The following is a 22,845-nucleotide window of genomic DNA, read 5'->3' as shown; positions in this document are numbered from 1 at the left end:
TATGGAAGCGGTTGGATTCTGGCTGGACACATTATAAAGGATTTCCTGAGCGACTGGGTGGATGGCTAAGGAAAGGAGAGAAATCAGGGATCACTCGAAGTTTTTTTTCTTTGGCCTGTGCAGTTGGAAGGATGGGAAAACAGGGTGGGAGTGAACAGATTTTATGGGAGACGGTGGAAATCAGGACATTTTAAATGTGCATCCTCTATAAGCGGTAGTGGCTGAGATACGGGTGTGGAATTTAGGGAGGAGGTTGGACTGGAGGCAGAAACGTGGGAGCCATCAGAATACGGATGGCATTTAAAGACATGGGACTCGAGCTCATCAAGAGAGTGACCGTAGGTAGAAGATGGACCCTGGAGCTCTCCAACACGGAGGGGTCAGCCGCGTGGGCAAAAACCATCAGAGGAGACTGAGACGGAGTGGCCAGTGAGGCAGGAAGACAGTCAATGAATGGAAGCGTTGCAGGATGTGGAGTGAGATCACCTGTGTCAAATCCCGCCCGGCCCAGCCAGGCGAGGGCTGAGAAGTAACCAGAGTACTTGGCAACGCAGAGGTCACGTCGAGCAGTTTGGGGATGAAACCTAAGTGACTGTCACCTTAAGAGAGAATGGAGGTGAAAAGTAAAGACAGAATAAAGACCACCCCCCCCCCCGCCCCCGCCCCGCTTTTGAGGAGTTTTGTTGCAAAGGAAGCACAGAAACGGGAACTCTAGAGGAGGCCTTTCCTTTCCAGTTTGAACAAGTCCACATCTTCTTTGTGGCTTTCAAAATGTACACAGTACATTGTACTGTGGCTTTCAAAATGTGTAGTACATTAACCCTTCCTGTGATCTTGCAATCTTTAAATTCGTTGATAAATGAGTATTTACTTTGAGGCATTTGTTTTAGGTGCTGAAAGACCTACAAAGCCATGCAGGTTAGTTACTTGCTGCAGATCTAAAGCTTGTGAAGGGCAGTTGCCCAAATAGCCACAGTTTTGACTGGGGACGTCACAGAAGGCCTCCTGGAGTCGGTGATATTTGAAGTGGCCCTTTACACGTTGGTAGAGTCCTTTGGAGCTTGGGACAGAGGGACTTATGGGGAATGCTGGAAATAACAGTAGGAAAAGCTTCAGGCGGAAGGCATTTATCTGAATAATTAAAAGAATTAATTAGTGTGACTGTGTTTGTGGCTGGTTCAGATTGCTGAGTTGTCATCTAAGGGAACCATGGACAAAGCAGATACCATAGCCTGAATCTGGTTATAAAATAAAGCTTATATGATTTAATTGTATGCTAGAATTCTAGTAAGTTCATTAGTTTAAGCTAATTAGTTAAAACTAATTTCGCAGTTCTGATTTTTAGATACTAATCTGTTTCTACAAAGAATTCCTAGTTTTTAATTTCACAAATTTTAATAAAAAGTTTAAAATCGGACCTGTGTCTATGAACTAATGCTTTGAGGAAAATAAGAACTTTATATTCATTACTTCCAATCTTCAAAGTATGTTAAGATGTTATTAGTTTTAATCCTAAGGCAGAATGCTACATGTCCTCATTACTTTAATGGTACTTTTTTTTTTTAGATGATCTTTTGATTCCAAGACTTAAAACAGGGTTCGGTTCATCAGTCTTTGTAAAAGTCATTTTTAGAAAATTTGAAGCAAAGAGTTTTCATTATGAAACTTTAAAAGTAATCCTGTCGTTTTTTTCCCCTCTCACATTAATAACCTAGGAGTCCAAGATAAGAGATTACATATGCCAAAGTTATTTCTTTTTGTCTTTAGGAAACGGAGTTATTTTTTCCTTCGAGTGGAGTTTGTGGACCCGCAAACACCGCTAAATTTACCAATTGCACCTGTTGCATCATTAAGCCCCATGCTATCAGTGAAGGTAAGTGCTGTGTTAAATACAGTGTATCCAAGTACATTTTGTTAATAGGAGCTTATTTTCTTAGTTCATTTTTTGATGTATTTCACAGCAGAAATGAAAGTATCATTTTAGCATTTTTTTTCTTTGAAGCCACATGAATAAAGGTAACACGAGTGAAAAATCTGTCTCCTCTTATATTTATCTGCATATGTGTACCTTTTTTAAAAAGGCGTTCCTTGAGGTGCTGATCGTGACCATGCTTGTCCTGTTTAAGATCTTGATTCCTTGACTTTAAATCCGCTTCCTCCCACCACATAACTGATTTACTTAATTCACTGAAATAGGTCTTAAAACAATGTCTGCAGTATGCCCTGAGAAAGCTGGAGAAACTTCCTTCAGTTCTTAGTATATGAAACAAAGTTCTGTGAATACAGAAATACACATTTGTACATATACATACATATACACATGTGCACATGTGCAGAGATAGGTAGATACATATGTATGGCTATATACTGAGAGTGTAAGCTTTTTTCTTTATTTTTCTTCATCTGTTTTATTCTGTTGTGTGCATTTTTGTGAACTATTCCCAATTCTTTTGGAAATGAGATGGATAGAATTGAAAAGATTGCCCTTAAAAAAAGTAGAATATTCTGAATAATAAACATAGGTGAATGGGTTTTTTTAGTTGTTGTTTTTTTTTTTCCCCAAGTATCAAAGCAATTCGGGTATACAGTAGAAAATTTGGAAATAAAGTGAAAAAGGAAACAGTAAAAGTTACCTGGTTTTCCATTGTCTTGACATTGTTAATACTTTTATATTTCCTCTAAATTCTTTTCTTCTGAATATGTGGATGTGTGCATGTAATTGTTGACATGCATTGTTAAATTAAACATGTTGAATGACATGTAATTGTTAACATGGTTGCAATGTATGTCCATAGGATATTGTTTTAATTTTAGGGAGCATTTTGGATGCTCTTAATTCTTCACGAATATTTTAATAGTTGTACACCATGCAGTCATAGAGATGTAGCATAATATTTGGCTACTTAGGTTGTTTCCAGTTTTTTGATGTTAACAATAAAGTTTTAAAGAATATCTTTGTACATGAATATTTGACACTATCTCTAGTCATTTCCCCTGGCTAGTTTTCTAGAAATAGAAGTATTGGTTGAAAGGATATGAAGATCTTAAAGATCTTGTTGCATAATTAATACTTCTTTAATTATTTAGGAAGTACTTTAATACCTTGTAAATCCTTAGGACCACAGTTATAGGGAGCTAACATACACGATCGGTAACGAACATTTATGGAGACCTTTCCACCATGTGCTAGGCCGTATACCGAGTACCTTATACATTATCTCCTTTCGTCTTCATGTCAATTATGCCAAGTAGGTGGATATATCATTCGTTTCCAGATAAGTGAACTGAGGCTATCTGAGAATAAGTTATTTCCCCCAATATAGAGCAGGGAATCTAGGATACAGACCTGGTCTCTTCTACCCTCCACGTTCTCTCCTCTACATATACGACTCCACAGCAAGATGCTTATGGTAACACGGTTAGCAACACTTCCACAGGAAGGAATGATAATATTTGAAAGGGCTGGTGTTGACAGCCTATGAAAAACAAAATTGGGACTTTATGTTGCATTCATTTTCTTACCTTGGTATGAATACACACACACACATGCACACACACACACATGCACACGTTTATACCCAAATATGCACACACACATATGTGTACATACATATGTATACATACATACATGTATACACATACATAATATGCGCATATATACGTATATAATACACATGTTTTATTTTATTGTTATGTTTTTAAAGTTTATTTATTTATTTGGGGCGCCTGCGTGGCTCAGTCGGTTAAGCGTCCGACTTCGGCTCCAGTCATGATCTCACGGTCCGTGAGTTCGAGCCCCGTGTCGGGCTCTGGGCTGACAGCTCGGAGCCTGGAGCCTGTTTCGGATTCTGTGTCCCCTTCTCTCTCTGCCCTTGCTCTGCTCGTGCTCTGTCTCTCAAAAATAAATAAACATTAAAAAAAAATTTTTTTTTAATGTTTATTTATTTATTTTGAGAGAGAAGGAGAGCATGAGCAGGGGAGGGACAGAGAGACAGAGAATCCCAAACAGTCTCTGCACTGTCAGCATGGAGCCCAGCGCGGGGCTGGCACTCATGAACCACGAGATGATGACCTGAGCCAAAACCAGGAGTTAGGTGCTTAACTGACTGAGCCACCCAGGTCCCCCCACACACACGGTTTAATATGATGCGACAAATTCTTCTTGTTTAAAAGCTTCAACTTCATTAAAAAGCTTACCTTTGGCATCTTAATACATTCAATTGGGTCTGCAACTGTTTTATTTTTTTCTAAGGAAAAGTGGGATGCATGGAAAGGCAGGAATAAAATAGGATTCTAGTAAATATGGTTATGTACTTTATTAATTGGATAAATAGAACTGAAGTAATGAAAGTGATTAAATGAATGGCGATGTCAAAATGATTTATTTTATATTTATACAGGTTTAAATCATTCTTAGAGCTATTTTTTAAAAGATTGGCTATGTTTCATGTATTTATATTTGATACATAACATTAGAGGCATATGAGTTGATTGAAGGAAATTTTGTAAAATCTGGTCAGATGGCAGAATACTTTTAACGTTGGCATTTTGAGGCCTTTGTTTTTCTTTTCTTTCTAAATCTCAATTTTAGGGATCCTTTTAGACCATTTTAAAATGTGTAATTAATCCACTATAGCTTAGAGTTAAATTGTGGCTGCAGTGAAATGTAGTTCAAAACCTCGTGTTGAATTTATTGTTAGATTTACGTGGGCCCTTTCAAGTGCTGGCATATGTTTATCTTTTTCTATAAGGATCTCACTTCCCGGTGTATTTAATTTCACCTGTGGTCTAGAATAGGTATGAGGGAAGAAGGGATTTTTTAAAAAGGTGGTGTTGATGGGTGAGCAGTTGAAATAGAATTGGGTCATTTCCTTCTGTTGACTGTCACCTTCCCCAAAGAAGTCCAGAATAGTTTCAGCCAAGCAAACCTGTTGCTTAGTACAGTGAGAACACGCCTTGATGGTCTTGGCAGACTTCACTAGGGAGAGAGAGTGGGCCTGTATTGTAGGGTTTTGGGTGTGACCTTTAGAGATTTAAGGTGGGTCTTGCACTGATCTGATTGAAACTGGGTAAAGTTCATGATCTAATAGTTTAGGATTAGTGGGAACAGTGAGACAAAGCTCTTAACCAAGTCTTGTTAAGTACACAGTTCTTGGATAAGTGAGTTGTTTGTCCAGTTGAGGGAATACTGTGGACTGTTTGAGTAGTCTATTGTTGGGGCAAATGGACTTTTGGGAAGTTCCTGAAGCAAACAATGAAGTTATTTACTGATTTATAGCCTTATCTTCGGGTAAGAATTTCTTGGCACAAATAATAAAGTCATGTGGATGTAGGCAGCCTCAGTTCTTAGCCCTATAGTTAATTTGTATGGATGTGGAGGTTTACTTCTCCTAAGAGAGCTAGAAAAAAAGAGAGCTTAGTTTGCAGATGAGGTGGCGGGAAAAAATGATGGGGTACACTTGGGGCATCTGCCGTGTTCCTGTACGTAGATTAAAGTACATTTTGTCACTTGGGGACTCAGGATTTACAAGGGAAGAAAAACAAGGAGAATGTTCTTATGTTCTTTTTTCTTTCTTAATTTAAAAGCTATACAATGTGTTTGTTTTGATGTCCTCAGTATTATTTCCATGTAGCTAGTTTAATTCCATCAATGAAATGAATTATTTTTACTCTGAAATCAGGCTGTGTAGGTTTGTCTTTTGGCTCTGCTGCTTACTAGCTGTGGGAAATTGCATTAAGTATCGAACCTCTTTGTCCCTTGTTTGCTTATCTATCAAATAAGTATAATACAGCACATCGTCTTAAAAGGGTAACTGCAAGGATTAAATGCACTGACGGCAACAGTTAAATGGCTAAATGATTAATTAAATGGTTAAATGTCAGGATGCATGTGTTAAACACAGTGCCCAACTCTTAACATGCTCTATGTGCTCGACATTCCTACTATTATGATTACTACTCTATTCGTACTGTAATTTTTCCCTCAGGTTCTGGTTCTAATTTAAATCCATGCAGGAGGCTCCTCACTTACCTCTGGTTGATTCAGCAGTCATCAGCAGTTCCCTATTCCATTGGGCCATTGTGGTTGGCTGGGGGAGGGGGGGTGTGGGGAGCAGGAGGTGGCAGCCAGTGCCGGGATGGCTGCTTCTGCCCTTGTGTCACCCAGATTTAGCCTCTGAAGTACTAGAGTCCTGAAATTTTGTTGGAAAATTTCCCTTCTTATAACGGATTTAGGCATTAAACAGTTTCACTGCGTTTTTTCATAATACTCTCCTCCCTGAAATGTCGTTTCTCCCATAGTAAAGTGAGTCAAGGTGGTTTCTAAGTTTCCTCTCAGCCTTGAAATTTAAACCCAGTATTCGGTACCTCAGTGTTGTGTTTTGGCTGTAAAATTAATGCTATGTTCATGAAGACTGTTTCAAAGCATGTTGGATTTTATTTTTACAGCGGTATGGAGAGACAGTGTTGGGGTCTGCTTGCATTTAATTAGTTGGGAAGCAAATTACTTCTTCGAATTCTGGCCAGTTGACAAATTTACCCCGAGTTGACTCTGATATGCTAACTAGCACAGGATGAATACAGCAAGGTCATGTTTATCAAGTTTTTCACTTTTTAAAAGTGGGTTATTCTTACTCAGACTCTCTTGCAGAGTTTTCATTTCCGCCCCAAATGGTAGTTTGATGCTAGGTAGGCCCAGAGCCCCATAAGACACGTGCCACCAACTTGGGCTGCTTGAATTGGTTAAGTTCTTAACTTTTTGGTGTGAGATTTCCTTCCAGTAATTCAGCCCCTGGGACCCTGTGGAAGAGGTGTGAAATTTTTGGGTGCAAAGACATTGGACGGAAACATCGTAAATCTCACTTTGTGCCAGTGAAAATTCCTGGAGTGGGCCCAGTTTTCCTTAGAATGTCACAGTTTTGGAGTTCTGTGAATGTTTTATGTTCTATCTGAAAGAGTAGACAAAACAGTGGAGGGAACTTATAACAGATGCACCAAGTACATTGAACTACACATAAGACCTTTGCCTTTGAGTGCGTTGAGTGTAGCAGCATGCATTCTCGAAACACAAAATTAGAGGCAGTGAAAACACCTAATAGATTTGTAGGTTATGAGGATGTTAAATGAAATCAGTGATTTTTTTAAAAAAGTTTATTTATTTATTTAGAGAGAGAGTGTGAGCAAGGGAGGGGCAGAGAAAAAGGGAGAAGAGCGAATCCCAAGCAGGCTCCTCACTGTCAGCCTGGAGCCTGACGTGGGGCTCGAACTCCCGAACCGTGAGATCATGACCTGACCCAAAACCAAGAGCCGGATGCGTAACTGACTGACCCACGCAGGTGTCCCTGAAATTAGTGATTTAGAAGGAATTTCAAGAGGCAGTGAAGCATCCGACTTCGGCTCAGGTCATGATCTCGCGGTTTATGAGTTCGAGCCCCGCGTCAGCTCTGTGCTGACAGCTCAAAGCCTGGAGCCTGCTTTGGATTCTGTGTCTCCCTCTCTCTCTGCCCCTCCCCTGCTTGTGCTCTGTCTCTCTCTCCTTAAAAAATAAATAAACATTAAAAAATTAAAAAAAAAAAAAAAGGAGTTTCAAGAATTTTGCTGGTTTAACGATCCTGAAGAAGTAGGTGTGTATTATTAGGCTATTAATTTTTTTTTTATTTTGAAATAGTGAAATTTTGTTTGCTAATATGTTTCAAAATCTAATAGCGTTTAAAGTAAAATATAAGTCCCGAGGATTGTCAGCTGTGACGACTTGACTGAGGGGTAGAGGGAATATTCAAATCTGGTTAATGAGACACTTGAAGGGCTTTTCTCAAGGATAGCATCACAAAAACAGTTTTAATAGTAATACCAGTTCACATTTGTGGAGTGCGAAGGACTTTATGTGAATTATTTTATCCTCAAAACCATAGCATAGGGAGTATTTGAAGCGCATGTCACACTGAGGAAGCCTGAGCAATGAAACGTTAAGTAACTGGCCAAAGTCACTTGCTGGCCACCAAAGAGTCAAAGCTCTTAGGTGGTGGCATTGGGATATGCACCACGTTTGCCTTCATTCTGTCGCATTGTACCATTTTGCCTCTACATGGATTATCACTTAGACCATCTAGATTCCCATCATCACGTTTGATGGATTATTAACCCATTTTACAGGTATGGAATCGAAGCATTAGAAGACATAGTTAACATCCTGGCATGCCTACGGAAAGCCATCATGGGTAGAAGGTTATTTAATAATGGGTATGAAGGGTGATTTTAATTCCTAACATCTTAACCGGGTAAAAAAAATACAGTTTAAGATAGGACTTAGAGAAATTATTGCTGTTCTGGTCAATAATGGCAGTTAAGAGATAAATAATAAACAAGTTCTTGAGATTCTAAACTTAGAATACCTCCTTAAAACTTTTCTAGTTAGATGTGAGTAGTGCTTTTTATATTCTTGAAGGTGTTTAGTCGCTAAGGGCAGTCCTTGTTTGTTTTCTTTTACATTTCAAGAATCTACTTTTTGGGGTGCCTGGGTGGCTCAGTTGGTTACGCCTCTGACTCTTCATTTTGACTCAGGTCATGATCTCACAGTTTGTGGGATCGAGCCCCTGCACTGGGCTCTGTGCAGACAGTGCAGAGCCTGCTTGGGATTCTCCCTCTCTGCCCCTCCTTGGATCTCTCTCTCTTCCTCAAAATAAACAAAGAAACATTTTTTTTTTTTAGAAAAGAATCTACTTTTCTTAGGTATCATTTATTTACACTTGTTTGAGGTCACTGTCCCTTGCTTCTGCACTCCAGTGCCACTGTCTGCCTTTCAGATCCCCAAATACCCCTCACCCTTCTCTCCTTGAGACTCATTCCTTGCTTTCCATTCGCATGGAGTGTGTGTGCCCTCCCTCCTCCTTCCCCGGCCGCAAGTGTCATTTCCTCAGGGAAAGCTAACCTCACACCCCCAGAAGATACTAGGTTCCCAACTGACATGTTCTTTTAGCATTCTGCTTTTCTTCGGAGCCCTTAGCGCAGGTTGCTGTTATATATTAATTAGTCCACATACTGTATATTATATAGTGATTTTTGACTAATGATTTTGCGTGCCTCCTCCACAATATTACAAACTGTGATGGCAGAAACAGTCATTCTTCTCTAAATATTTTGCACTCTTCATTGTAAAATATTTTCTTTTTTTTCTTCCTTTTTTTTTTTTTTTTTTTTTAGCTCACGTGTTATTTCATATCTACACATTGTCAGAGAATGAGGTCTCTGTGATAATTGGTTCTTTGAAATTTGTCGATGTCCTTTGTTACTTAGTGCATGGTTAAATTTTAAAAATATTCCCAGTGTGTGCTTGAAAAGAAGGGTATTTGTCGCACTCTTCTCTCTTTGTATAGAAATAACTGTTGATTCAAATCTGTTGTTCAGATCTACATCCTTCCTCCATTTTTTTCTTTTTTTGTCTGGTTGATTTATCAGCTTCTGAAAATAAGTTTTTAGACATTCTCCCATGTTAAAATTACTCATTCTTGTTATGAATTTGTCAGTTTCTCCATTTAATTAGGACTGTTTTTGCTTTGTATATCCTGTAGCTTCATTGTTATGTATGATCTTTTTGTTTATTACTCGGTGTCCTACTTCATTCTCATTAATGGTTTTATGTTGTTTACCTTAAACGTAAGGTGGCATATCCTTTTTAAAAATTTTTTTTTGAGCCTTTTGCTTCTAATACATGTCATATAGCCACTATGGCTAAATTTTGTTTTATTTCTACTTTTAAAGATTTTTATTTTTTCAGTCTTAGGATAGTTGAATTCAACCTCTTGCCATTTATTATAGTTACTGATCTATTTGGATTCCACACATTCCAAAATCGGACAGATGTGTTCATATTGATTTTGTAGAGTGCTGGCAGGGCTCTTTGAAGGTAAGCAAACTGGCAGCTGTCATTTTCTTCCCCTGCCCCCCGGCATAAACACAGAGGCACCTGCAGGAGGCGGGGCTACACAGACACCGGTAGCCTTGGCCTAGGGCTGAGAGCAATTTTTGCTAAAGCTGTGCGCTCACCGCACCCAGCCCCTGCACGCACAGCTGCCCCGTGTGCCCCACCAAGGCACAGCGTGGCACCCAGCCCAGCTGTGACCTTCGGCTACCTTCCTGCACCACGCCCAGCCACCAGGTGCACAGCTGCCCCCGCGTGCCTTGCCCAGCCACCGCACCGTGCCTAGCCACTCACCCTCAGCCACCACTGGGTCACACTCCCAGCCCTGTGCCCCTGGCCACCCTGGCACACGGCCCCCGCCCGCCGTAGTGCTTTTGGGGATCCAGCATAGGATTAGTGGCCCCGTGCAACTTTTGCTAACATTGTTGTCCAGTTCCCAAGTTCCCAGGGTGCACACCCCCCTCAGAGCTGGCCTACCTGGGTCCTGCTAACAACACAGAGAGCAAGCACAGCCCACAACGGAGAGTCAGTGTAGGCGACTGCTCTGAAAGGAAAAGTGACTCAGATACAACAGCAGGGCATAAGCAACACACAGAGGCTATTCTCCGGAAGTGCCAGGTTCTGGTGCACAGGGGACATTGCACTGCAGGGCACTGTAGGATCTCTTCTTCATAAAGTCACTACTTGCAAGAGTAGGGGACATAGCTGACTTCCTTAACATACAGAAACAGACACAGAGAGGCAGCCAAAATGAGACAGAGAAATTTATCCTGAACGAAAGAACAGGACAAGGCACACGCAGAGATCAAAACAAAACAGATATAAGTAATATGCCTGACAGAGAACTTATCTCTTTATTTGTTATTATTTTTTTAAGTTTATTTATTTTGAGAGAGAGAGGGAGCGTGAGTGTGTGCATGAGTGGGGGAGGGGCAGAGAGAGAGAGAGAGAGAGAGAGAGAGAGAGAGAGAATCCCAAGTAGGCTCTGCACTGTCAGCTCAGAGCCTGATGCGGAGTTTGATTCCACCATGAGATCATGAGATCATGATCTGAGCCGAAACCAAGAGTCAGAGGCTTACCTGTCTGAGCCACTTAGCCACCCTCCCACCCTGATAGAGAATTTAAAGCAATGATCGTTAAGAATAATCATCAGACTCGAGAAGAATGGAAGATATGAGTGAGACCCTTAACACACGTATATATATGTGTATTATTCAGCCATAAAAAAGAATGAATTCTTGCCATTTGCAACAGTATGGATGGAGCTAGAGTATCATGCTAAGTGAGAAAAGTCCGTCAGAGAAAGACAAATAGCATGTGATTTCATTCATGTGGAATTTAAGGAACAAAACAAATGAGCCAGGAAAAAGAGACAGAATACGAGACCAAGAAATGGACTCCTCACTATAGAGAACAAAGTGATGGTTACCAGAGGGGAGGCCGGTGAGGGGATGGGGAAAATAGGTGATGGGGCTTAGGAGTGCAGTTGTCATGGTGAGCACCGGGAGATGTGTGGATTGTTGAATCACTGTCTTGTACACCTGGAACTAAGGTAACACTGTATGTTAACTGGCAGTAAAATAAAACCCTAAAAAAAGAGAAAAGGCTGTATTTAGCAAATGATACAGAGAATGCTTTCAACAGCCACTGATAGAAATCTTTTTTCATCTTTTCAGTTATTGCTGCGAGAATGTTATTTTTCCTTTTCTCAACTTTTATTTTTTCATCAACTTTATTGATGTTTAACGTCTATAACCATGCACACGTTCTGAAGGTACAGTTCCAGCACTAGTGTCTCAAACTCTGAGTTTAGAAGTCCTTTTGTTTTTTTTTTATATGTTTGTTTATTTTTGAGAGAGAGACCGAGAGAGTGAGAGGAGGAGGGGCAGAGAGAGATTGGGAGACTGGGAGAGAGAGAACCTCAAGCAGGCTCTGTACTGTCAGTGCGGAGCCCGACGTGCGGCTCGAACCCACAAACCCCGAGATCGTGTGACCTGAGCCGAAACGAAGAGTTGGACGCTTAACCGACTGAGCCACCCAGGCGCCCCAGAAGTCCTTCTTAATGTATGAACTTGGTCTTATCTAATGGCTCCTTCTTGGAGACAGGTGGTGGATGAATAAATGGTGTTGATTGTTTGAAGACGTTACCATGGGAGAAGCGAATGGATTGATCCCAGGCTTGCCTGTGTGCCTTTATGATTATAGACTCTATCAGTGAAAAAGCAGTGACAAGTCGTCATGTCCCTTCCCTTTGGAAATCAAAGCTTGCTCTTCACATCTGACTGGAATAAAGAAGCTCTGTTGCTAGTCAGCCAAAGCCCTAGCACTTAGCAACTGTGATGTGCACATGAAGAACCTTAGGCTGTCTTTAGAGCCCGGTGATGTGTAGGAGAAACCACAAATCTATACTCATCTGTCTGAATTAGCGGCCACAAGAATCTAAATAAGGGAATGGCAAGGAGCTCAGTGAAAACCCTACTGGACATGGCAGGGTTAATTTAACGTACGGTGTTTGGAAGGCCTCGTATGCTTCTGCGGCTTGGCATTTACTGATTGCGTGACCTTGGAAACACTTCTTGGATGCCTAAAGCCTCATTTCTTTTAATCTGCAAAATGGGGGTGGCGGTACCTACTGCCATTAAATAAGTTCATACCGGTGATGCAGTTTCCATAGCAAATGTGCAAGGAAATTAGGTATCAATAACCACAGTTTTAGAGATTATATCACATGATACATTAAAAAAAAAAAAAAAAAAAACTCGGTCAGTAGTGATTCCTTTATCTATTGCTTTAAAATAAACCATCCCCCAAACTTAGTTCCTTAAAAACGATTTTATTGTTTCTTAAAATTCTGTGGATCACCTGGGCTCTGCTGGTGATTCTTCCGTGGCACACGTGGGGTCGCTTGAGTGGCTTCTTCAGCTTGGGAGCTGTGCAGGAGCTAGAACATTCAAGATTGCTTTCCCCCCTCCAGAGACTCTTCCCTCGTGGCCTCTCATCACTCAGTAGTCCACCCTGGGCTTCTTTGTGGCATGGCTGCTGCCTTCCAAGGAGAGCATCTCAAGACCATCCTCCGCGTGTAAATGCTTATTCAGCTTCTGCTTGTGTCGTGTCTTCGTGTCTCAGTGGCTAAAGCAAGTCGCACGGCTAAGTCCAGAGTCAGCATGAGAGGGGATTGTGCGGTGCACGAACACCAGGAATTATGGTTCACTGGGTACCACCAGTGTGGTAGTTTCCTTCAAGTGATGTAAGGCACCCTGAGACCTTAACGTACTTGGGATGTGAAACTCAAACCTGAATACACAGTGTTGTGTCACTAGTATGGGAGACCGTGCTTCTCAAACTTTAGTGTGTGCTAGAACCACTTGGGCAGACTTTTTAAATTCACCTTCCTGGGCCCCAACTTCAGTAGGTTTGGACCAGAGACCAGAAATGTGCATTTTTAACAATCTCACCAGGTTGTGTTGATGAACACCCAATTTGAGAACCATTGTATCAGGAATTTTCAGGCCAGGGAACACGGTGCATTTCTTGTCGTGATCAGCCTCTGTCAGAGGCCAGCCTTATGAAATTTTATATCCAATGGGAGTTTCTTAGTTCCTTCTCTGGGAGAGGTTAGTAACCGCCATGGTTAGGGGATGGTTAGGGAAGAGGCACCTCTTGGATTTCGGTTGTTCCAATAGCTCAGAGGTAGGCCCCTTGGTTTTTAGGTTGATGAGAATTTCTTGGAATGATGGAAAATTTGGGTGGCCGGGACACTCTGTTCTACCAAAATAGCTTCTCTAATACTCTGAATTCTGTGCAGCAGTTGTTTAATCAGAATAACAGATAAATTTGATCTGTGGCTAGGCAGTCTGTAGATTGACATTTGTCACTAATGAGATTGGAATGGAACCTAGTTTCACTGAAAGAGCATTGGACCAAGTCTAACAGTAAGGAAAATGACTTCTAAAATAGGTGTCCGAAGGTCACAGTGTATATCAACAACAGCCAAATTATGGCAAGAGCCTAAATGTCAATCAGCTGACGAATGGATAAAAAGGGTGTGATACACACACACACACACACACACACACACACACCCCGACCCACCCACGCACAGTGGAATGAAATCTTGTCATTTGCAACAATGTGGATGGAACTAGAATGTATTCTAAGCGAAATAAGGCAATTAGAGAAAGATAAATATCATATGATTTCACTCAACAAACAAAATGGATGAACATAGGGGAAAAGAAGGAAAAATAAGATAAACAGAGAGGGAGGCAAACCAAGACTCTTAAATACAGAGAACATCTGAGGAGAGATGGGTAAGGGGATGGGCTAAATGGGTGATGGGCATTAAGGAGGGTACTTGTTGGGATGAGCACTGGGTGACATATGTAAGTGATGAATCACTAAAATCTACTCTTGAAACCATTATTGCATTACATGTTAAATAAGCTGGATTTAAATAAAGTTTAAAAAAAAAGAAATGATACAACCTAAAAGAAAAAAGTCATAGTGCAGTTTTTTTTAATCTTTTAAAATGTTTGTTTATTTTTGAGAGAGAGAGAGCATGAACAGGGAGGGTCAGAGAGAGAGGGAGACACAGAAACTGAAGCAGGCTCCAGGCTCTGAGCTGTCAGCACAGAGCCGGACGTGGGGCTCAAACCCATGAACCATGAGATCATGATCTAAGCTGAAGTTGGACATTGAACTGACTGAGCCACCCAGGTGCTCCCATAGTGCAGTTTTAAGCTTTCATAATTTCAGAATTTCTTTTATAGTCTATTTTTTGTATTCCGAATAATATTTAATTTTAGGTTTATGTTTTGATAAATATTTTAAAAAGCATATTATATAATTAAACTTTCAAATCATATTTTATTCTACATTTGGAGCATTCATACCTCTGAGTTACCAAGACCTACACTAAGACTTGTGAGAGACATCCTGCATGTGTATTACTTAAGGGATGATGTTTATTGGAAGGAGGATCGTTTCATTTGAAAATAAATTGGAAACTTCATTTTCCCATTCCTTTTTTTTCACTTTTTTATACTTCAGCATTCAGCCGTCATTATACAGGGAATAATGTTATTGAAGCAACTTGACACATATACCTTTGAGATATTGATCTGTTGACCTACTAGGTTCTTTGTATACACAGAGACTTCTAGGAGGGACAGGGGGATCAAGGCAGGCTCTTATGCAGAACTCTGATGACAGAGTTCTCCCCTTGCCCCTTGCCTATTTTACATGCACTGTCTGTCAGAGGACTGTGTAACATACGAACTCTGTTAGAGGACTGTGTAACTTACGAACTCATGAGAACTAACAGCATAGCTAGACACGAGGTAGACTCCAGGAAAACATGTATCAAAGTTTGTAGCAGAGGTAGCTTGTTCCCATTCCTTTGCCTTGGAGGAACGCCTCGTACTGGTTTTCTGTGTTTGTGCCTAACCTGTCCTCTGCAGAAATGTCTGTGTAATTGTACAGTGGCCGAAGGAAGACAGGAGTTTCTTCCGCTCAGGCTGTGGTCCTGCTCTTTGAGCTGCTTCCTTCCTCCAGCCCAGGAGCAGCACATATCCCTGTAGAGGTGGGGTCCAGGGATCCAATGCACATGCTGTTGCTTTATCAGGACCGGTTTTAAAAATGAAAAGCCAAGGCAGCATGAGTTCATGTTGTAAGACTTTAGAAGATTGATTCAGCTTATATGGCAGATTATAAATGCTGAACCTCTGACAATATAATTATAATTGCTTCTTTTTTAAAAATGTTTGTTTATTTTTAAGAGAGAGAGAGACAGAGCACGAGGGGGTGGGGGTGCAGAGAGAGAGGGGGACACAGAATCCAAAACAGGCTCCAGGCTCTGAGCTGACAGCCCAGAGCCTGACGTGGGGCTCCCAACTCATGCACCATGAGATCATGACCTGAGCCGAAGTCGGACACTTAAGCGACTGAGCCACCCAGGTGCCCCATAATTATAATTGACTCTTATGAGGGAGAAAAAAGGCACGCATCTAAAGAAAAGATGGTAAAGGTCTTTGAAAAGCTGGGGTTTCCAGGTGACATGTTAAGAGATGGGAGGAGTTGACACTTCTGAAAAATGCTGAAGGGACATGAATGCTGTACCCGTTTTTGGAGGGGATTGTTAATAAATGGTAGCCTGCTTTTCTACACAGTCACACCTCTTCTTACTCTAGAAACCCTGTGGTTCAAGGCCCTCACATGTTTTGGCAGTTAGTTCATTTGGAACCTATCACCGACTTACAGCCACTGCTTCTCTGTGTTACAGGCGGTGGCTTGTGTCTGCGAAACGGAGAGTGGGTTGCTCGTCCTAGTGACTTCTCCAGACCTGTTCTGGTGGTAATTACTACAGAATAGCCTAGTTACCAAAGCAATGGTTGGCAGTGTCTCTTCAGGATAATCCTGATGATTTCCATTCCAGCAAATTGGAGAGAGCCTCTGATGTGTTTGAAATCAGTCGTGAAATTTGGGGTAGATTTATGCTGCAGACACTCTGTTCTGTTTTTCTTATTCTTGAGAATATCCTAGATTTGAGATTAGAACAACTTGAAGCCAAATCTTTTTCTTTTTCTCCATATTTTTATTTAAATTCCAGTTACTTAACCTGCAGTGTAATACTGGTTTCTGGTGTAGAATGTCGTGATTCATCACTTACATACAACACCCAGGGCTCCTCCTTAGTACCCATCACCTATTTAACTCTTCCCCCCGCCTACCCCCCGCCCCTCTAGTAACTATCAGTTTATTCTCTATAGTTAAGAGTCTGTTTCTTGGTTTGCTTCTTTCCCCGCTGTGTTCTTTGTTTTGTTTCTTAAGTTTCACATATGAGTGAGATCATATGGCATCTTTCTTCTTCTGATTGACTTATTGTGACTTATTATTACTATGCTTAGCATAATACTCTCTAGCTCCATCCACATCATTGCAAATGCAAGATTTCTTTCTTTCTTTCTTTTTTTTTTTTTTTGATGGTGGAGTGATATTCTATTGGATATATATACCACATCTTTTTCTCTGTTCATCAGTTGATGGATAGTTGGGCTCTTTCCATAATTTGGCTATTGTTAATAGCGGTGCAATAAACATTGAGGTGCATGTATCCCTACAAATCAGTACTTTTGTGTCCTTTGGGTAAATACCCAGTAGTGCAATTGCTGGATCGTAGGATAGTTCTATTTTGACTTGAACTTTTGGAGGAACCTGCATACCATTTCCCATAGTGGCTACACCAGTTTGCATTCCCGCCAACAGTTTAAGAGGGCCCCTTTCTCGGCATCCATCCTTTTGTTTCCTGTGTTGTTAATTTTAGCCATTCTGGCAGGTATGAGACGATACCTCCTTGTGGTTTTAATTTGTTTTCCCTGCTATTAAGTGATATTGAGCATCTTTTCATGTGTCTGTTAGCCAGCTGTATGTCATCTGTGTAAAACTGTCTATTCATGTCTTCTCACTTTTTTAACTGGATTATTTGTTTGTTTTTCGATGCTGAATTTTAGAAGTTCTTGATACATTTTGGTTACTAACCCTTCATCAGACATGTCGTTTGCAACCATTCTGTAGGTTGCCTTTTAGTTTTGTTGATTGTTTCCTTCACTGTGCAGAAGCTTTTTATTTTGATGAAGTCCCAATCCTTTTTTTTTTTTTTTTTTTTGCTTTTGTTTCTCTTGCCTTAGGAGACAGATCTAGTAAGAAGTTGCTGCAGAAGCCAAATCTTCCTAAGCATCAGGCTGAGTCAGAAGATGAAATTTCCAGTATAATTTGTACGGTGTTTGGCTTTGCATTAATGACAGTTTTCATTTAATATGATCACTGTTAATGTGATTCAAAACACATGCCTCAAATTCTTCATAAGTATGGTGTGAGCAGATATATATTGATATCGATGTCGATCTATCACCAACTTGAGTGCTTGAGGAAAAGTCATCACTCTAAGAAAACCATCTAACATAGGTAGATGATTAAATAATGTTGAATGTTTTCTTTAGGAACTGTGTTTTTTAGGTGTTGGAACTACCAGAATGTTCCTTTTAAGGAATAGACACCAAGGAGATACAAAAGTGGGTAATGCTAAGTTTTAGCCAGGAATTTATCTGGGTAGCTTTTACTGGCATTTGTCTCGTATTAATAGAAGTAATCTACATTGCAGAAAATTTAGAAAACAGAAACATGTTTAGTTTAAAAACCACTTACTCCCACCATGTAGAGATTCCTTTTGCAGTGTGGCACGTTCTTCCTTCTCTGCTGTGTTCCATAATCATAAAGTGAGCAAAATAAGCAACACTTAAGGATATATGCCATCTAAGTCTATTCATATAAAGTTCAAATATAGGCAGAAGTCAACTGTGTTTTTTATGTGTTTTAATGCATATGTATGTAGTAAAGAATACAGAAATGCATGGAAAAGGTTATTTCAGTCAGGTATTCACTGAGGGGAGAAAGGACAGTGATTGGGGAGACACATATGGAGGGCTTCTGGGTGCTAGGAGTATTTTGGTTTTCTTACTTTAGTGGTGGTTGCCATAGATATTCACTTTAAAATTGTTTATGAAACTGAAAATATCTGTTACATATTTTACCACCAAATACATACTCTTTATATTTTACAGTAAATACATAGAAATTGAGTGAGGCATAGCATAGATGGCATAGTATGTATTTCAGTAAAACAAAGGTTGTGTCTGTACATTTGTATGTATGTTGAATATTTTTAGAAGAATATATAAGAAATTCTAACATTGACTGCTTTGGAGAAGGACTGAGATGCCGGCATGGGGGGGAGACACTTTTACCATTATGCCCTTTTATTTCCATGTTTTCTGATGAAAAATGGTCTTAAAAATTAAGTGATAGAGGGTAAGGAAAACTAAGACAAAAATACAAAATTTAAGAATTTAACACCTCTCATGGAGTTCCTGAGTGGCTCAGTCAGGTAAGCATCTGACTTCGGCTCAGGTCATGATCTCACCTCCCGTGAGTTCGAGCCCCGTGTCGGGCTCTGTGCTGACAGCTCAGAGCCTGGAGCCTGCTTCGTATTCTGTGTCTCCCTCTCTCTCTGCCCCTAACCTTCTGTCTCTGTCTCTCTCAAAAATAAATAAACATTAAAAAAAAAAAAAAGACTGTGTAGGTTTGGAGTAGTCTGATTAAGGAAAAATGTGACTGAAAGTTAAAATCATAAGGCTTTTCAGGTCACATTACGTTTTTTCATGGTCAGGAAAATGGTTTTTATGACACCCTTCTGTCCTCAGACATCTGGCTCACAGCCCTGCTTCTCAAATGTTGTGTGCACCTAGGTCACCTGGGGGGCTTGTTAAAATAAAGACTCCGAAGTGTCCAGTTGAGTAGGTCTGTATTTTTGTCAAGTTCCCAGGTCATGGTCATGCTATTAATGCTAAAGTGGGCACTACATTTTGAGAACCTCTAGATGGGAGAGTTGCCCCCTACATGAGGACTATCCTGGAAAATGGAACAAAAACCGATGCCCATACCCAGGGCAGGTAGTATATGCTTCCAGAAGACAAGGGGCAGAAGTTATATAATTTGTGGCCCATGTTGTGGAATTATGTCTATTTAAAAAATTTTTTTTTAATGCGTGTTTATTTTTGAGAGACAGAGAGAAACAGAGCGTGAACAGGGGAGGAGCGGTGAGAGAGGGAGACATAGAATCTGAAACAGGCTGCAGGGTGCTGTCCGCACAGAGCCCGACCCGGGGGCCTGAACTCACAAACTGAGAGATCATGACCTGAGCCAAAGTGGGATGCTCAACCGACTGAGCCACCCAAATGCCCCCAATTATATGTCTATTTTTAAGCCTGTCTATGAATGACAATGTAGGTCTTAGCCGAGGAAATCAAAGCCACTTAAAATCAGCAGAAGAAACAGTGTTCTTGAAGTAGATAACTACATTTGTGCATTTCATTTAACTGTGACCTGGGGTAGCTAGAATAAACAAAGATCAATGTACTTATTTTTTAAAAACGGGACAAAAGACTGGCTTTGAGAATCTTTTCCTTTCGGACCTTTTCACAAAAAAGGAGGCCAACAATGGAACTCATTTTAAGAAAGGGAAAAGATTTCTTTGTTTTGTTCATGTTGGAGCTAATAATCGATGGTTTGAATTACTTTTTCATTGGGTTTATCTTTTTAAGGCTAACAGATTTCCGTCGATGAATTATAAGATGTATAGCCCTTGTATAACTCAGGAAAATCTCCTAGAAATATGAAGTCAGCTTCTAATGGGACTCATGCTTATTCCCTCCACTAGAGGGACTGGCTCTTTCAAAATTAGGAAGGATCTCGCCCTGTACTGGAGCTGGCAGTATCCTGTGGTGTCGAAACTCAGTGTTGCTTTGTGACTGAGTGATTGACTTGTTTTCTGTAGTAACCTGGCATTGACTTTGGACTTCTAATGACCTATTTGCCTCACGTTACAAAATTTTCAGTTTCTGGTCTGTCTGCCCGGTTCGCTACTTTTGTGTTTCTTGGACTGTCCTTGTTTTAAAATTGTGATCTCATTTTAGTCATGATAGCTGTTCTTGGCTTCTTTTGCTGTACCGAGCCTACCCCTGTCTTCCCAGCAAAGGAGGGATTCTTGACTGCCTTTTCCTGGAGATCTTAGATTCTACACATCTTTTCTATTGTTCCTAAGTTGGTATGGAGCCTGCTTTTATTTTCTACTCACTTAATTACAACTATCGTGAATTTTAATGCACTTAGCTACCATATTGTGGGTACATCTGTAAAGCTACATTGGTTATTTTTATTGCCTTGTAGGGAATTTACATATTATGGTTCTTAGGATATTGGTAAGGATAAACGTGTATTTTAGATGTGGGTGTGTGGTGTAAGTGGAGAATCAGAAATGCTATTTGGATGAATTAGGTCTGTCTTTCATTACACCTACTTGCTACTAGAATAGGTTTTACGATCAGCTAATGGAATAATTTGAGATCTTTTAAGACCTAAGAGCCTCACTAGCTCTCACTTTAACAGTTCTGCTAAATACAGACTCTCATCTGCAGTTAATTTAAAGTGATTCTAGGGGCGCCTGGGTGGCGCAGTCGGTTAAGCGTCCGACTTCAGCCAGGTCACGATCTCGCGGTCCGTGAGTTCGAGCCCCGCGTCAGGCTCTGGGCTGATGGCTCGGAGCCTGGAGCCTGTTTCCGATTCTGTGTCTCCCTCTCTCTCTGCCCCTCCCCCGTTCATGCTCTGTCTCTCTCTGTCCCAAAAATAAATAAAAAACGTTAAAAAAAAAAAAAAGTGATTCTACAATATCTTTGCTTACTAGAAGGCAGACACTCATAACACATTTGCATCCAAACTACTTTGCAGGTATATTTTCTCTTCCGATTAAAAATTACTGGGAAAAAAAAAATTACTGGAAGATTGGGATGTCTGGGTGGCTCAGTTGGTTGAGCATCCAACTTCAGCCCAGTCTTGGTTCGTGGTTCATGGGTTCAAACCCCATCATCCGGCTCTGTGCTGACAGCTCGGAGCCTGGAGCCTGCTTTGGATTCTCTGTCTCCCTCTCTCTCTGCCCCTCTCCCACGTGTGCTCTCACTCTTTTTCCTTCTCTCTCACAAATAAATAAACATTACAAAAATTAAAAAATTGGGGTGCCTGGGTGGCTCAGTCCATTAAGCGTCTGACTTCAGCTCAGATCATGATCTCATGGCTCGTGAGTTCGAGCCCCGCGTCGGGTTCTGCGCTGACAGCTCAGAGCCTGGAGCCTGCTTTGGATTCTGTGTCTCCGTCTCTCTGCCCCGCCCCTGCTCGTGCTCTGTCTCTCTCTCTCTCAAAAATGAACGTTAAAAAAAATAAAAAATAATTGCTGGAAGATTATTAGTGAAGTGGCATTGCCTGGGAACATATTGCTGTCTAGGAAACTGAAAGCTTTTCCACCTGTTTTTTTATGCCCAAGGTTATTTGTTATGCATATCTGCTCGGATTAGTATTAAGTTCCTTGTGTCGAATTTAGTAACGCTTGTGATTTCTCTTGTATTTTGCTATTGAAATTGATCTGAACTCTTATCATCTCTAGCTCTGAGTGTCCTTTTCATGGGCTCTTGTGTCTATGAGTTGGGTTTTGTTTTCATCTATTTATACCTTCTTACTGCATGGAGTAAGCTTCACATTGATAGTAAAGGCGGTTTTCAAGTTTTCCCACGGTAGAGGGGTGTGTTCCTTGCCTGCAAGGTTGCTTGTAGGTGTATAGGTTACTGAAGAGTATGAGCATCATGATATAAAGGGAAAATATCAAGGAAAGACCTTAGTATCAGGGTAAGTTCTTTCCATAGAAAGTATTTTTTTGTCACAGTTTTAAAGAATGTCGTCCAGGGACGCCTGGGTGGCTCAGTCGGTTAAGCGTCCGACTTCAGCCCGGGTCACGATCTCGCGGTCCGTGAGTTCGAGCCCCGCGTCGGGCTCTGGGCTGATGGCTCAGAGCCTGGAGCCTGCTTCTGATTCTGTCTCCCTCTCTCTCTGCCCCTCCCCCGTTCATGCTCTGTCTCTCTCTGTCTCAAAAATAAATAAACGTTAAAAAAAAAAAAAAAGAATGTCGTCCATCTACCTTGTTAACTACTTAACTTTTCTCTTGATGATTTTCTCTCTATCAAAGTTTTGTAGCACTGCTAATACACAGTAAAGTGATTATTGTTTCCGCTCTCTTTTTCCCTCAAATGTTGATAAGCATCAAAATGGTTAGAAGGAAAGAAAGCTTAAACTCTGAATCATTAATAAATTGGGCGATCATCCTGTGAACATTTCAAAATTTGCTAGATACAGATTTTATATTCTTCTGTTATTGATTTTATAGTATATACTCAGAAGATCAAAAAAAGGTAAATTATACATATGTAGATAATGTGTATTTTTGCATATTGTAGGGGATGCAAACTTTTACCTTTACCCTCGTAGAGTTT

The 22,845-nt window shown here is 40.6% G+C and overlaps 1 protein-coding gene across 3 annotated transcripts in view; it reads left to right on the top strand.

Moving 5' to 3' along the window:
• Positions 1-22,845, top strand: part of NME7 (NME/NM23 family member 7) — a 264,705-nt gene that overhangs the window by 90,003 nt on the left and 151,857 nt on the right. For all 3 annotated transcript variants that reach the window (XM_049633877.1, XM_049633878.1, XM_049633879.1), the window contains exon 7: positions 1,768-1,873. In XM_049633877.1, the coding sequence (XP_049489834.1) occupies positions 1,768-1,873 (106 nt within the window). The remainder of the gene's footprint in view (positions 1-1,767; positions 1,874-22,845) is intronic.

Source organism: Panthera uncia, chromosome F1 (genome assembly GCF_023721935.1).
Source record: "Panthera uncia isolate 11264 chromosome F1, Puncia_PCG_1.0, whole genome shotgun sequence".
Lineage (NCBI taxonomy): Eukaryota > Metazoa > Chordata > Mammalia > Carnivora > Felidae > Panthera > Panthera uncia.
Note: the sequence above shows the minus strand (reverse complement) of the source record. Positions and strands in the feature narration are given on the sequence as shown.